The sequence below is a fragment of the Strix uralensis genome, chromosome 29 (assembly GCF_047716275.1).
Source record: "Strix uralensis isolate ZFMK-TIS-50842 chromosome 29, bStrUra1, whole genome shotgun sequence".
NCBI lineage: Eukaryota > Metazoa > Chordata > Aves > Strigiformes > Strigidae > Strix > Strix uralensis.
In genome coordinates, this window is record NC_134000.1 from 6,523,128 (window position 1) to 6,540,606 (window position 17,479).

General features: G+C 38.5%; 1 protein-coding gene across 1 annotated transcript in view; it reads right to left on the reverse strand.

Moving 5' to 3' along the window:
- The window catches only part of CD44 (CD44 molecule (IN blood group)), a 56,255-nt gene extending 39,080 nt beyond the window's left edge, over positions 1-17,175 (reverse strand). The window contains exon 1 of the mRNA XM_074852523.1: positions 17,008-17,175. Coding sequence (XP_074708624.1) covers positions 17,008-17,074 — 67 coding nt within the window. The 5' untranslated portion in view covers positions 17,075-17,175. The remainder of the gene's footprint in view (positions 1-17,007) is intronic.
- Positions 17,176-17,479: the final 304 nt, after the last annotated feature.

Sequence of the window (17,479 nt, forward strand, 5' to 3'; positions counted from 1 at the left end):
CCCATTGAAATCAATTTTCCATAAAGATTTTTGATCCCGTGTATGGATGTTTCATGCACTGCTCCCTGCTTTTCATTGTTTTCAAGACAATACCTAGAGGTTTTATTCTCAGTGTAGATGTTATTTTAACAACTGCAGAGATACAACAAAGCAGATGAAGTGGAAGATTTGCAAAAACCCTGCCCCCCTTAAGTGAAAACTTGTAGAAGAATACTTAGACACAAGGTTGTTAACAGATTTCTTGGTAAAACCACAGTCTGCATTGCGTGGCAACCAGGAAATGTTAGTGTGCTGTTCTCATGGGGATTTTCCTTTTCGGTTTGTGGTTCAAGATGACTGATGGGTCTCTAGGATGTAATAAATCGGGGCTGAAAACAGGGACAGAACTAGGGGTTTGACAATGCAGATAGTTTTCATTCTCTGTTTGCTTTAATAGAATATAGTTTTTACATCTATTGTAAAAACTTTGTTCTAAATTTATTAAACTTTATTTAAATTTTATAATAAACTTTATTTAAAAATTATTTCAAGCTCTAGGTGGATATACATGGGTAAACGTTTCCTTATAATCACAGATTATTTAATCTTATACTGACACTTTGAACAGGAACAACCATTAGCTTAGCACTGATATCTACATTTTTAATATTAGCACCTGCTTTAATGCATGCTAGTAACGAAGTGAAGTGGCATATTTGAAACAGATTGACATCTGTTTAAAAGAGACTCCTGGTAACTACAGTTCCTCTCCAGACAAATCTAGAAAATAGGCCATATGAGTCCTAAAATCTGAGGAGGTCTGGGCAGTTCAGATCTCGGCTCTCAGCTCAGACCTATCTCCAGTTGATGTTTTGTTTTTTCAAATGTTTCTCAGGAAAACTACTTCACAGTTAAATAAGAATGCATATTTTACTGCTGACTAGAGGAAATGCCCCCTGAATACAAAATTTCACATGGGATGGATTTATTTCAGGATCCGAGACATTCTGTCAACAGGTATACTAAGATAGTCCAATTACCACTATTTTGACATCTAGGAGAACTTGAATGTACAAAAATATCATTCAGTGATTCCCTAACACACTACGATACACACAGGCCTGGATGGCATTATTATTTGCTGAGTATTCCACCATTTCTTTAGAGATTATTAGTAAAACCATTCACCAAATCATTTTGCAGCCCAGACAAGTGTAATAGGATACAGAGGCTTCCACCTTTGTGTCAGAAGTTGGACTAAAGCCCAGGTCAGTCATGATGAAAACCACTGGATAGCTGTTTGCTGGGTTATGTAAAATGATTCATTAATCCCAGCCGCAGTCACTAATAGACACGTGTCAACATCATTAAAACACACCTATACCTGAATCCCTCAGGGACTGATGGGGAAAGGAAAATTGTGCTGGGAGAATTGGACTCTAAACTGGGATGACTACACACTGATCAAAATTTAGAAGTGAAATTCTGCAGGATCCACATGCGTTAAGCAAGCGTGTGTTCATGAGGCTTCAGTCCTTTACCATCACAACAGAAAAGCACCAAGGATCGAGCAACATGTATAGTCATTTAGTGTGGGTGGGTGATGTTTTTCTGTTCTCCCAGTTACGATATTTTCGCTCTGCTATCCACCATTCCCTACAGAACATAAAGAAACAAACCTGGGAATAAGCCTACACCATAAGTGAGTCTTCTCCTAATCGTGACAGTGAAAGTAAATCTTTACAGATTCTTGGGAGTTCTCAGATGAAATACTTTCCTTGGGGTATTGCCAAGTTATGAAACCTAAAATGATTTATAGGAAATAAATTTCCGGATTTGGTGGGAATAAACCATATTTTTGGTTTTCAAAGTATCCGTGGTGGATACTTAAATAAAGCAAAACAAGGATTTTGTTTTTGAGTTTGAAACTGCCTTTCATTTTGAAACTTAATTAATTCGTTTGCACAAAATAAAATAAAACAACTTAAGAAAGTTCATTTTAAATGTTTACATGGTTGCAAACAAGTAGATGGTTTAAGGAACCCAGTCCAAAATTTCCCTGTAGAATTTTTTAAATTTTCATATTTTTATTTCAGCTGGCAAATGTTCTAAGTCTTGAAAATTTTCATGGGAGAGAAAAAAAAAATATCCTTAATAGATCGCTGATATTCAGAGGTAAAATTTTCTGTGCACACCTGGCTTTTTAAACATAGTGAAGTCCAGGAAAATATTTTAAAAGGAATTTACCTGCATGTTGCAAGAAGTGCCTGCTATAAATAGAGACAACATATTCTTAGTAGTTGGGTGTGGTGACAAGAAAGCAAAGATGTCTCTCCATAGATCCAAACGTGTAAAATCAGACCTTTCTTTGAAGTTGTGCCAAAGCTGTTCCTACTACGCAGTTATATTTGGGTACCTAGTAATTTGGGCTGAAAAGGCAAGTAAGACAGTAGCTTCCTCACCCTCCTGTATGCTGCTAACCACATAAAAAGTCATGACAGAGCCATGCTAACCCTGTCATCCAAGTGGGCTCAAGTGGATCTCTGAATGAAAAGGAGAGATGTGGCTGGGGATGTAGACGGTTTCCAGAGATGGATACACTGCAGTAGGAGGATCTCCTTTCTTCACCAAATGTTAATAAGTATTCCTTACATTTCTGTGTTACTTCAGTAAGTGCACACTGAAAACAGCATGTGGGACAAAGCTCAAGCTGTTGACGTCCTTCTAAATTGTTCTTAACTAATTTGCCTACTGGCCACCAAAGTCATTGTCTATATCTGTTTACCAATGGGCAAAAATCTTCTGTCTCTTAATCTGATATCTTTCCTGGCTACCAATTTTAAAAAGTGAGGGTGGGGGTGGCCCAACTACTGAATCAAGCATTCATAGGGTCACTCAAAATTCAAGTAAGTAACAGAAATATGTTTAATTCCTCAGCAGTTGATGCAGGAAGAAAAAAGTTTGCTAATGCATCTTCCAAACATACTTTATCTGCTTGGCAACTGTTGCTCTGGTAAACATCCTGAGTGAGCCTATACAGTGTCATCACTTACGATAAACTTCCTTGCTGCTGACATTAATATTATTCTTTTTGCAATAGTTTCACCCAATAATGAGTTGAAAGTTTTCAGACTCCACCAGAACATGGTACAGCTGTGCACCACCTCAGTGGAAAAATTGCAGGCAGTGAAATCATAGTCCTGGAATTAGAAGTTATCAGATATGTCCCCCTCGAGATGATGAAAGCATAGTCATAATTGTCAATACCAGGAAAGCTTCAGGCTGTACAATGAGTAGTCTAACCCCAAAGGCTGAGTAACAGGGCCTGTGAAGCCAATCAGTTGGGATCAGTTCCATGCAATCCAGGTGAAGAAACATACGTGAAACAAAGCTGGTGAATAATAGTTGGAGTCTGATTTTCATTGTTTAACTGAAATCAAATCATTTAGTCATTTGGGATAAAAGCAGGTGAGACACAGTGTTGCTCAGCAAACAGATCCCCAGCCTGGAGCTCAAAGGGCCTTATGCCTGCTCTGTTGTTTACCTGCTGATATAACCTGGATAAGCCAATTCATCTCTCTACCTCAGTTTGCAAAAGCAATTTTAGATTTACTGATAAAGAATCCTGTAAAAGCAAAGGCCTATGACATTGTTATTTTATTGTGTTCTTACAGCTTTTACATTCAGCCTCCATCTAAGCTTTGACAAGTCACGAGAAGTCTGATTTAAGTTCTGTGGTTATTTAGATAAGAAATTAACACAAAATCAGACCTATGATTAACAAGTCTAATTAAATGACAGATTTTGGATTTTAATTATTTGTGGCATGCTACTCAATAATACCAGGTGTGATTTGAAACTGTTTTTCACATGACATGGAAATATTTTTTTACTTTTGGTAAACAATTTCTAAACTGAAAAACTACACCTTTTATGTTGCCTCTGCTTCTCTGAGTTTTACAGGAAAACGTCTAGTAAGTATTCTGAACATTTTAAAGTCATTTCTAGCATAAGTTCATTACGGAAAAGCAAGCAATGATCAAAACTGGAAAAGAGAAAAAAAGATGTTGAATGGGAAGTAGAACATCTATTGACTTTAACAAGGCCACTTCGCAAGAAAAAAACAGAGAAAGGAACCTCGAGAATCTTTTTAAAGGCTGAAAGCCAGCCAAACAAAAATAACATTAGTCTGGCAAACATACTCAAAAGAAGTGTGCTTAGAATATGCCTCACAATGTAAGACATGTCAAAGGACAAATGACCCGAGTAGACTTCCTGTAACTAATCATGGCAGGAGAAGACTGCCCAAACAGGAGACATATCAGTACTTATTCCAAACTCAGCTTTCCCACAATGCAGATGAGCTTATTCCCAGTTTCTTTCACAATCCCTCTCCATTTCTTTTCAAAGATCTGGGAAAACTAGGATGAAACCCAACCTTTTTGTAGAAGTTGCTTGTATGAATTTCCAAGGAGGTACCTTACAGAACAGAACAAAGTAGTACAATATTGATCACTTAAATCAGAGATCATGGTTGTTAATTGCATATTGATTAAAATATTGTCCAATAATCCATTGAATTTGGCCTGCTAGAAATCAAACCGGAGAACCGAAACTTCCAATGCAATGCATGATTCAATGACTCATACTAAATTCAGATTTCTCAGATTAAGAATGTATCTGTAACCTTCATGTGTAACTTTGCAGTTTTAAACATGCATAAAACACTACTTTTGAATATTTGTGGTTTTCACCAAAAAGCAGAATAATATCTTCTGCATTCTGAAGGTCTCCAGAATATGGAAGAATTCTAAGTCCTTACAAATTACTGGATGAGCAATAATCAAATCAAAACCAAAAACTGAAGAAAGTTACTTATTGGAATCAATGGTTAGTGAAAAGCAGCTGATTGCTTTGTGATGTTACACTGAAACCCTGCTTTCTTTCCATAGTGTGATTTTGAGTAACTTCTGCTAGCAGTGCTGTCTGACCATTGTTATCCACAAGACCTTACAAATGGTGTGATTTGAAGAGATCAGAAATGCTGGATAGGAAAGAGAAAGTAATGAAACAATCTTGGAAGAAAGCATTCTCTGAAGAACAGATCATGGAAGAAGTCTGAAGAGCTTAATTCACAGGCAATAATGAAAGATGGAAGTTGCATATCCAGTTGTGTGTACAAGCTACTGCAGTTTCAGAGATGGGGAGTGGGTTGATCTCGATGTGTTCCTCTCCATAAGAACCCAAAAAGCACCCAGCCATAAGTACATTTTCAATAGAGGGGTGGTAACCATGGTGCTCCTAGGAGCATTGGGAAGCATACGACACACTACTGAAAAAAACCCCCTCGTGCAACGCACATTTCATTTTTACTTGCTGAAGACCTTGAAATGTTACTCTGGAAATATTAGGACAGGCTAAGAGTGAAAAAACCCCAAATTTCAGATTGTCATTGGCAGAAAGACTTGGCTTGGGATCTGAAGTAAGTATGGTTCAAACAAAAAGCTACCTTTGGAAATGATCACCTTGTAAAAAACATGTAATGAGTAACACAATCTACTTTATCAAATCTCATTTAGAATCTATGGAAGTTAATGGGAAAGGTCTTATGCTACCTTAAAACAGTGCAAGCTTCTGACGATGGAAGAGAACACTGTCACATTCACTACTACCTCTGTTTTCTCCCTAATACCAGAAGGGCAGGCACCCCCTAGCCTGTAACCGAGATGCCTAGGCTAGCAGGCAACTTCTACTGGAATTTTAGGTGGCAAAATATTTCTATTTTTTGGTCTCTGGGTCACTATATCCATCCATATGTTACAGTTTCCAGAATCTTGAGATTTATACTGAAAATACTGACTAGCAAGAAAGTTTCCTACGAGGCATGTAGATTATTTGTATCCCAAGCTAGATGTTCAGTTACATTTCTTTAATAATTCTTACAGTCTTAGTTTTGAATATTTTGTAATTGATTTAGTAAAAATGTACGTCGAATAACTGGAGTTTGCAATTAATATTAGCATGTACACAATGCTGCTGCTATCACAAATGTGGTGAGAATGCCTTGGGTTTAATATATTTTTTCTTCTTTTTTAAAAATGTTTATTTAAACTTAACAATTCATGAGAGGCAGTGAAGATTCACTTGCATGAGGGAAGAATGGGAAAGAGGCATTGGCAGTGTGGTCTTGATATTCTGTGGATTCAAATACCACGTTAAATCCTGCATATGTTTAGGAAGTGGAGATATGTAAGGGCAATGCACTACTGTTTGCATGTAATCATCCTCAAATAGTGAAGCATCACGGTCTCCCAAAAGTACTGGAATCATTGTGAAGCCAGTGATTTTGCTCTGATGCTGCTGATTCTAGTAATCTTGTGTTTTAATAAGACATAGCTAGATTTTATGAAAAGATCCAGAATTAAATCAATGTTTGAATGGCAAATGATACAGTGACAGACCTCAGTTCGGGTCCTGTGAGTTTCATGACACTGGAAAGCATCATGAAGTCAGATTCATGCTGAGCAAGAGTCAATTCAAGCAGCAAATCAGGGATAAGCCATCTTAATAAAAAATCTTAGGTAGATAGTAATTTATTATTAATAAAACACCACAAGGTTATTTTTTTTCCATCAAGGAAATTACTTACATCCTTGAAGCAAAATTCATTGTCTGTCAAGTCCACTACACAAAGCAAAAAACTGATCTTGTGTGACCCACTATTACCACATGACAATGAGTATTAACAGCAAGATACACTACAGAACAGAACATACACTACCAAAGATGGATTGGGACCAGTAAGCTTGTGTTAGAGCTGAAAAGGAAAGCAAGCCAGCAAAGGACTCTGAAATTATAAGTAAGAAGATCTCATCACGTACTTGCAAAAAATAAAAGCGGGAAGTTCTTTAAACAAAGCAGAGATCTTCCTTAGGAACAGCAGAAGTAGCTGACACGGCAGGGAACCACTTTTCCAGATAATCTGCTACCAGTCAATCTGTATGGATCCCATTTGTCTGTCTTGAACAGTCTGAAAGCAGGTCCTGGACACACCTTACTAAATCAACTCCTGAAACACTGCTAATTCAGCTGACTCTTAAAACTATTTTCTCTGAAAGGATGGGAGATATTGGGATATCTCCCAATATAACAATCAGTTCAAGATACCAAACCAGTCAGTTAAAAAGCAAAAACCACTTACATTAGAACCTGAACATGTTGCTATGACTATCATTGTGGATATATTTCTATCATGTCAGAGGTGGAAAAAAGGTGTTAATATGTTGCCTTGCAATTGCTGTGAGTCAACAGCAATATGATTGTGACTGGTGTTGATAAAATGGCATGACCTGAGCACTCTGAGTATGAGTAATAAAGTCAGATAAAGTATTTGACTGACACTGTTAATAAACTCAGTGCAGGTCTGCAAACAATGGGTTGTAACGGTGTTTCAAAAATTAGGAAAATACTTAGCTCTTACTCACAAAAAGTATTTTCTCACATGACTTGTCCAGCTGAAGTAAGGATTGCATAGCCAGGCTCAATGATGGATTACCAAACAGTTAGTAACCGAAGAGAGTTTCCTGTTTTTAAGATAACAGCTTTCCAGAGAAAACTGGTCCTCTGCACTCTTGTTCACTTCTGCACCAGTAGAAGAATGTTTGCACAAGGACTTTTTTCTTACAAATAATAATAATGCTTATTTCAGCTGAAATAGGCCTGTACGTGAAACCATAGCTGCTTTCTGAAATTCAGGTGAAAGAGACACTAACCTTCTTGATGGAATACCCGGTTGAGACTTAGGAGAAAATGTTCTATTTACAGCTGTGTTGCTGAGTGACTTGTTTTGCTTTCTCTCTGTTTCCCTACCTGTGAGCTGGGGATAAAATCACTGACTTCCAAAGGGCTGCAAAGCCCCCTAGTTATTATTGTCTGCTATAAGCATATTTGTTAGTTCACTTCTTTCTCACTGTCTGGGATCATCTTTATTCTGTTAAATAATATATATCTAGATTTGAATATATATATATAATATATATATTATACATATATAATATATATCTAGACTTGAAATTTTAAGTTTTACGGTAATTTAAACACATTCAGCTTGATTTCAACTGTGCTGAATGTGTTGATGAAACACACGAGATAAGACAGGAACCCCCTCTAGACCAAATGTTGTAACATTTGTGTGAACTCCGTGTAACGCAAGAAAAAAGAAACACTACACAGAGTAGAATTTCATCAGAGACACCACCTGTTTCTGAAGTCATATATTGAGAAAGCTTAAGGCGTCAAATCTCTTTTAAGAAGAATTCATGTTCTTCTATGGTACTTGGAAGAATCCAGCAGATGACAAGTGGAAGGAAAACATCTCAGACACGTGTTGATGTCAGAATGTTCAAATGTAAATGTTTAAAGTGCTGTAAAATATATTCAGGAGAGACATTTTGTTACTAATGTCCAGCTTGAGCTTTGAAGATGTGGATGTGTATCATCAAGTAGAAGTTATCCCCAAACACTCTTGCAGGTTATTAATGGATACACCCCTTGCTGGGCCCAAGACTTTCAATGCTGTGTCTATGCTATATTTTTTAAATGGGATTGTGACAACACAGAAGCAATTGAAGAAAATAAAGTTGCCTGTTTGTTATTTTGAAGGGTAATCTAGTCAGGTAGAGAGAGTTTTTGAACTTTGTCTTCTTTGATCAGGAAAGGAAATTAATTAAAGAATTCATTCATTTGCAAATGCAAAATTTTGAATAGAAATTCCACTCATCTTTAAGGGCACAGTTGCAACATTTTACCAATCTTGCATTGTTCTACGTATGTAATATATGGTGTACTCTACACTAATTTGCGATAGGACTGGGCCCCACTGGCATGTATATAAATAATAGGAGTTGCTAGGACATATAAAAGAAGAAAAAAGATCTCCAGCTCCAGAAAGAAACACAAATTCCTTGTTATATGAACCACCTGGATAAAAATACACTCTCAGCAAAGCATTAACAGAAAACAAATTTGGATTCAGTCATTTGTCTGAACAATCTCCAAGTCACAGGCTATGCCTCCTCCTGGAAAGCTGGATGATCGGGCTTTTCTCTAATACACATGAACCCACAGAGACAGAAGATGCTGTCTAGCACTTTTGCCTAAGAGATGCTCTGAAAAAAATCAATAACTGTGCTGGTCTTACCCTTCCATGATGCTCTAAGATTGCCTCTGTTCCACTGTTTTAAAAGCCAGCTAATGCTGTTCTCTGTTCAGTGTGAACACAAACTATATTACTGCTAGGTAATATGTGAAGCTTGACAGGTCAAGGAGATGTTGAGATAATAAAGCAAAACTACTGAGATCTTTTCCCACCCAACAAGCAGCCAGGAAATACAGCTGTAAGAAAAAGAATGAATAGGACTTGAACCAATAGAAATGTCAGAAGAATGAATAAAAGAATTTTCTTGTCATTTGAGTCTTCTCTGAGGCCTGTCTCTTGGAAAACGGACTTGGTCTCTACATTTCATTTTGCCTGAGAATGACTAAGTTGCCGAGCAGAAGTTTTACTTGATCAAATGCCTATAAACTTCTATCACAGACACAGGCTGACTTTCAGATGTATTGGACTGTTTCAGCCAGATGTCCCAGAGAGATGGAGATGGATTAGTGGGGAAAACAGTAAATAGGTGAAAGAAACAGAAAAAGTTGTTCAAAAGAAGATGTGGCATTTAAAAGATATAGATGGGTACCACCTGGATACACACAGCTGCTGCACAGTGACACTCAAACTTCTCTGGACTTGTAACATTCTGGCCACGTGGCCTTCTGGCATAGTGACCAGGTGGCACATCTTCATGTTAAATTAGAGACAGTGGGTCTATTCTTGGCTCCTCCTCTGACTTGCTGGGTCATTTTATGTCTCTTGGCACTCAGCTTTCCCAGAGCATCAAGCCTTTATGTACAATCACTTGCAAGACCTCAGAAGATAGCTGATAGTTATCACTAGGAATTATTGCTTGAAACAGGAGAGAAACTTGACTCAATTTAAGACATCACTCTTCCATTAATTATTAAATCAGTTTTAAAGTTCTCAAACCTAAAGAAGTGTTAAGTTTGACAGTAGGACAAAAGATTTGTCAGTTCTCATTTGCCAAACAGCTTCAAACATCCCTGATCATAGAAAGATAAGTCTTGAATAAGAACTTTTTAAGAAAACTATACTTCGTATTCGCTGTTGTCTAACAGGAAGCAAGTGTTACTGAGTTGAAAATAGCTGCCAGTCTTCAGTGTGTGTATAGGTAGCACACACACAATTAAACAGAGCAACAAAGAAGAGTTTTATCTGGTTTTTATAGCACTGCTACTGGAGAAATTGATTTGAGCAGAATACACATTATTTCACTTCCATGTTGTAAATGTTCCTATATATCAAATTTATGCATAAGCAATATATAGGCACAGAGGACAGAAACCTACATTTATAAATATGAAGACTCATTAGCAAAAGAGTCTTTTCTGCACTTGCATGCCTGCGTGAATGATAGAAAAGGGAAAGGACATGTAAATTAATGGAGGACACCTAATCAAGCAGGAGGAAGAAGAAAAGGGAATTGAGTGAAAGCAAAACATTAAGATGAGTTCAAGCCTCACCCTCAGTGTCTTCATTATTAATGAATCATGTTTCTTTACAATTGGCAACTACTACTTTCCCTAAACCTGCCTGGTTAACTATTCCATATTCTTTGTGCAGAAGCCTCACCCAGAGAACCGTGATGGAGTTGGGAAGGCCTGGCTGCCCCTGGCCTTAGTCTCCTCATTCTGCAACAGGGATACTTCATCTTATCTAGCAGATGTGCAGTGGCAGATGTCAAAGAGTAGGTAAACAGCTAATCACTACCATCGCAATCACCCCTACGGAACTGTAGAACTAGTGCATTGACAAGCTGTAGAAAGACCAGCTGCCAGACTTGCTTAGTCTGTTTTGAGTGGGCACGTAGACTCTACCTACTCTCTGAAAACGGCTGCACTCATGCTGCTCTGACAAGCATGAGACCAATCCCTTGCTGATAAGCCTCCCTGGTGGCAAGATACACTCTCTCAAAGACGCTGCCAAGTTAAGGTTGGTGCTTGACTTTTAGAGCTCATTTTGGATAGCAGCTTGCTTGCTGTCTGGACAGAGCCCACTCACGTCTGCCCACAGGGTGCTGGGTGGCCACGGACCATGTGCTGAGCTCCATTTCACCTTTCACTTCTGTATGGGAACGCTGTAAGAAACTATGTATTACATCTACCCACACATACCACACCCTGCTTCTTTACAGACACCTATCCATTAACAAAAATAACAACAAAAAAGCCCCCTAGGGAAATATACTTCTGAGAACCTGTTTTGCTAACATGCTGCCTCTGTGAGACATATATAATCAACAAAAGCTATGTCACAGCAGATTTTTTTACTATTATACATTCTGTCAAAGGCAGCTTCTTATTTATGAAAGCAGGTATTTAGTAAAACAGACATTAACTGTGTAGTTGATGATTGCTGGCTAATGCCCTTCTCCAGGCAGCTGTCAGCCTGTACCCAGCAACCTCTTTTATAACCATCTCACATTGCTTTTGGAACAGTATCATTAGCAGAAACAGAGACAGAAGTTTTACCACAGCTGCTGCATGTCTGATTTTTTTCTTTTCTTTTTTTTTTTTTTTTTTCCCCCGCAAAGGCACAACTCAGTCTCTTAGAGCTTCCAGCTACTGAGCCTAGCTCAGTCGTTGATAGAAGGAAAGAAAAAAGTGAAGCAATGTATTTTTCAAACTGCAAATGTAAGTAAAATTCAGACCTTCTCCGTGATTTTTACTTTGAATTGGCATGGTTGTGTGAGCTTCCATGTTAGTAGTTGCTAAAACTGTAGATTATTCTTCAACTCCTTTCTGCCGTTTTTTTGTTGGTTTTTTTTTTTTTTTTTTCTGTTTCACAATGTGGGGGTTGAAGGTTATTGTACTGAAATAAGATTGCTGCATTATATAAAGCAGCCAGTGTTGCCATGTAGAGGAACTGGAAAGTCCCAAAGCCAGTACGTACAAAAGAGAGTTCAATTATGTTCTTAATTGTAGGCACAGACTCCAAAAATGACTGCAGGTTTCGTTAGGCAGGAAACAGTCACGGAGGTTTGAACTTTAAATCACAATTAGCTGAACTCTCAGTCTGACTGAAAAGATTCTCCAAGGAAAACCCCTCTGTCTCTCCGTTGCCATTTCACATTACTGCCTGCAAACTCATCCACGTGATGAGCTGCTCTGTCATCCTTTGGGTGGGATCGGCTCCGGCAGCAGCGGCAAGGGAGGAAAATCACAGCCAGCTGCTACTGATATTACTGCTGATGCCACTGTAGGGAGGCCTGTGATTTGGCGGGGAGGAAACTGATAAACGTTCAGGAATGACACAATCCTCTCTGCCACCAGTATTAGCAGCAGCCATAATGGCTACTGGTAATTACAGTGTCTGATGGCTTTGAATTGATTACCACCTCCCTGGGAGTGAGAGACAGCTAGGTGTTAACAGCTGATGAACTTCTGGGCTAGTCTAGAAAGTGACTATCAGCTACACTGGCTTCACGCCTACAGTTGTCAATAACCCACAGAAAACGGTCCAAACCACCAGATATATCACAAAGAAACACTTACAGGTAAAGGCAAAGAGTGAAATAGCTTGTGGATGTGGATTTTACTTGGTAGCAACCATCATGTATGTATCTGAGATGTGTTGGGGACAAACCCAACCTCTGTCTTGCTCCTCTGACTTTGCTGGCCTTCAATTCAAAGTTTGAACTTCTCTAGTCTAAGACTTCAATTTAGTGCTGAAAGCTTAAATTTGATAAGGCATGCTCTAAGTTACTAGCTGATGCTAAAATATCATGTGTTTTGAACACCATGAATTGTTCAACTACAATGTTGTATAGTTTTGAAAGCAGGCGAGATTACTGTGGTGGGTCATGTCTGCTTCATGGTTACCGTCTCTATGAAGTTACAGTTCACAGGTAACTGTACATTTAGCCTTGGTCCTGGAAAAAGCAATTTTAAAGGAGTTTGGCAGAACACCTTCACTCGCTCTCTCTCATAGAATTATATATTTTTTTTTAAAAAAAATCTATGTTTTGTAAATAATGGAATACACGTCATATGAAGTTGAGAATTATCATCTTCTATCTTGACGGTATTTTCAAACACTTATCCGTTAGTGCTGGAACAGAAATGCAAGTCAAGAAGACCAGAAAGCAAATGGGGAAGCCTTCTTACAGCATCTCTGGAATTCCAAAAAACTTTTAAATCCTTGGGATGACTTATCCTCTCCTTATATAAGAAGCTCAACATAATTTTTTCCCTGCAGTGTATTCCACTACCGGTCAACTACATTCAGAACTAAAATTGTCCTTTTATCAAAGAAGAAAAAGAGTTACCAGAGGTCTTCTACTCCATCTTCTTTCTCAGTAGTACAATCACTAATACCCAAACTGTCCTTTAAAGATGTTTATCTGGTCTGTCCTTACCTAATCTGCCTTTAAAAATGATGTCTCTTAGCAACCTATTTTCAAATGCAATTACTGCTCAGTCTAGCCACTCCCTCTGAATACCATCTCTTCTCTGGCAAGAATATTGCCATCTTGCATTGTTTACCCTTTGCTTTTTAATTAACCCATATCCCACAGAGCTCAGCAGAGCTTCTTCCTCCGCCATGTCAGCAACACCATTTTTACTTTTTCTAACTTTTCAAGTATCTCTAAGCTCCACTCCTATTACACATTAACTTGATTGCTGCTGTTATCTTCTTTATTCCTCATTTATTTTCTCCTGTTTCTGACAGTTGCTGTCCAAATTAGCGGAAGTGTCTGCAGAGGTTTACACTAGGTTCTTGCTTGGATACATTTCAGATTTCTTCTCTAACTTAAACTCTTCAAGACTTCATGCAGTCTATGTAACTAATTTTAGTTGCTTCCTGTAATCCACCATGCTCCTTGCCATACAACCAAACATCCCTTTGAGATCTACATTTTCCCTCACTATATTTTCCTGCTCTCTTCCATAAGTTCTTTCATTTGAAATGGCAGTTGTCCTTCAATGAAAGCATTTTTTGTACCTGTTCATGAAATTCTGGAGAACCCATCTTTTCTACAAGTATTTTAGCAGTAATGAGCTCGTGGTTCTCTCTGCTGTTTATACCCGTCTATCAGCATCTCAGGACTTCTCATCCTGCTGGCATATCCTTGCTACAGTAGAACCTCATGCATGTTTAGTTGCTATATGAATAACTGCGATATTAATACTGTCTTCAAGTCCTGGCCTATAAAAGTCATGGGAACTGTTCTGGAAAGAAAGACACACCAGGTATGGGGGGGAACATTTCATTTAACCTTGGCTAGAGCTACCAGTGGTTTTAAAAGCATTTAGTTAAAAAAGTTCTTCCTCAGTTGTATGATGCTATCTTTCCTCATTAAACCTTTCTCTGACTTCCTGTTTTTAAGGTTCTGCATTGTGGTGAACACCAGTAACTAAAGAATCAACAAACATTTCTCCAAAGATTGCAAGACAATCCTCTTCCATGGTTTGTTGGCTCTGTGTGTAAGAGTATTTCAAGGGCAGGTATATAACCTTTCCATTAAACGATGATGGAAGTTCAAGTGAACTTTAATAAAGTCTAGTTACTTTGCAGCTTTGGGAAAATAGCCAAGACACACAGTGTAAGGACTAAGTGAAAATAAACTAGCACAAAGACCTTCTTCAAACTGCTTTATTTACAAATTTACATGATGGATATACAAGCCAAGAGGCAGGCAGGTCCCTTCCTTTCTCACTGACTGATAGCTATAGTAGCCCTGTCTCGGAGCCTTACCTTGTACTGAGACTCTGGCAACCTCTCCAGGGCTAATAGCTAAGCTCCCTCATTTCATCTTTTCTACTACTTCTATTCCAGCTTCTTCTAGTTTGGGGGTCAAAATTGTAGGATTCGCATTGTGTTAATCAAGGAAAACTTTGAGAGAAATATTTTTACAAATACATAATGCTCACAGGGGAAAATCTCCCCCAGGATCATTGTTAACCAAGATGTCAGCATCTATATCCTCCTGGATCCAGACTTCTTAGACAAGAAAACCAACATGAACACCATGCGTACACCTTGGTCACATGTCAGTGACAATGTGGTCACAACAGCACAGAACTCAGGATGCATAAGTCTTTCAACTGCTCTCTCTACCTCATCTTTAGCAACCACGTTAACAGTAACCCCAGGTCCTTTCTAATTCTGCAAAATTCTGTACTAAAAGAATCAAAATTCCAGTTTGGAAGCAGATCTGAATTTTGTCTTCAAGCAAGATGCTTCCCAACAACAATGGCCACTACTCTATGATACACAGCAATGTCACTGGTTTTAAAGAAGAAAATAAAACCACCATCAACTACTGTTTTGAAGTCATTACCGACTACAAAGTCATGCTGGAATGTACCCCATACCAACTAAAATATATTGTAGCTGTAGTCTAATACCTTGCTAAACCATTAAAGAAACTTCCCTGTGGGGCATATATGAAGTTTGACATACTTTTTTTGTAACTATGCTGAAGACTAGATGATGGGGCTTTCTGCTATGTCTCACTGTAAAAATGCATTACTCCCAGAGTCAGTGCAGACCCTGCTTCTTTAGAATGTTCCTGGCAGCTCATAAAAGGAGAAATCAGTTGAGCAGGCGGTAACCAAATAATTATAATACTTCTACAGCACACAGACTTGGACCAAACCAAGGTTTTAAACACATCTCAGGCATATGTTTACCTACAGTACCCCTGCCCTTTCTCTAAGGGCTTTATCCATATACCTGATTTTAGCAAGAGCATTTTGACACAACGGACAATTTTAGAAGGAAAAGTAATGAGGGCGCTTCATCTATCACAGATGCACTGGGAACTGTTCACTCCGACACACCCATTCACAGACTGGCAGCGCTGCAACCATTACAGAAGTATCCACTGCTGCTCACACAAACGAGATATATATTTACTATACACTCACACAGAGCCCTTGGGTGACAATGGCCATGAAAAATGTATTTTGTTACACTCCTGGAACCAATGAGGAGAAGAATAATGTAGAAACATAATTGCTGTCCCTAATCACAAAATGCCTGGAGGCAGCTGCTGTCACAGTGAGAGTCTGTTAAAAGCATGCCCATTTCCCTTAAACACGGTTGAGCCTTCACCATGTGACATTTCAAAAGCATTTTGTCATTTTGGACAGACAATTTTTATTTTTTCTTCTATATTAACATTTAATTTTTTAATACAAATATTTGAAGCACATAACCAAGCTACAGAAAGTTAATTGATAACTGAATTTTGTGGTCACTTCAAACCCCCTTTGTTCTAAATTTCATGAGTCAACCCCAAAGAAACCTCAGGAAGTCAGAAACAAGCACGCTTGGCATAAAAGCTCTCCAAATTTCAGTCACATCACTGCAGTTTTGCTTTTGTTCAGCAAGGCTGTGTCCAAACACAGTATGTATTAGCTGTTAGTTCAGACCATGTAAACTCAAGAATGCAGTTGTTGTATGCTGGGGGGGTGGAGAGGGGTGGGGGGTGTCCAACCCCATCCCCCCAACCCCCCTCTTTTCTTTACTGTCTGAAACGGAACTGGGAGAGCAACGAAGTATGTAACAGCAGTCACATTGTCGAACTGAGCTTTACCAGAGCTATTCTGCTTTCCCTAACATACTTCTGTTCTGAGTTTAAACTTCACTTTAATGTTCTACAGTTCACTTTTTATACATCTGGAGTTGTCCTTTACAAGCAATACACTGCTTCCCGTGATTGTACAGATCAGCACAGCTGAGGTTACAGTTCTAAAGCATCTCTGATAACTCTTAAAAATGATAAAACTTTGTATAAAAATAGACACAAGAAAGCTGTTAGCTATCTAACAGAAGAGCTCTTCCTGTCTAAAGCATAAACTTATTAGCAACGGTGTTTTCATTCATAAAAAACTTACGTGTTTCTGTTAGACAAAGCTTCAGCAAACATAATCCAAAAGTTGCCCATAAGGAGAAGTTGGCCATTGTTTTCTTGGAACTGTTTTGCAAAAAACCAGAGATCCTTGCAAGCTACGGAAAGAAGAAAAGCCCAGACGCTTGTTAAGCCTGCAGTCAATGAGTCTGAAGTTTGCTGCACTTTATATTCTGATTCAAAGGAACTGAAGTAATGACATAACTGGGAGGGGGAGCTCCATCAGAAGTCACACCCATATTGCAACAAAAGTTACCCAGCAGTGGAAGAAATGGGAGTGGGAGGGGAGTTAGTACTGACTAAGCAGCCACCCTTGAGTTTTAAAGAGGCACTAAAGCTCCTCTTACACAAGTACAGTCAAAAGTTATACTTATTGCGCTTGCAGGAAAATTTGTGTAATCTCTCTTGAGTTAGCTCAGAAAGGCACTGTTTGTTATAAGCTTCCCCTCCTGCATTTT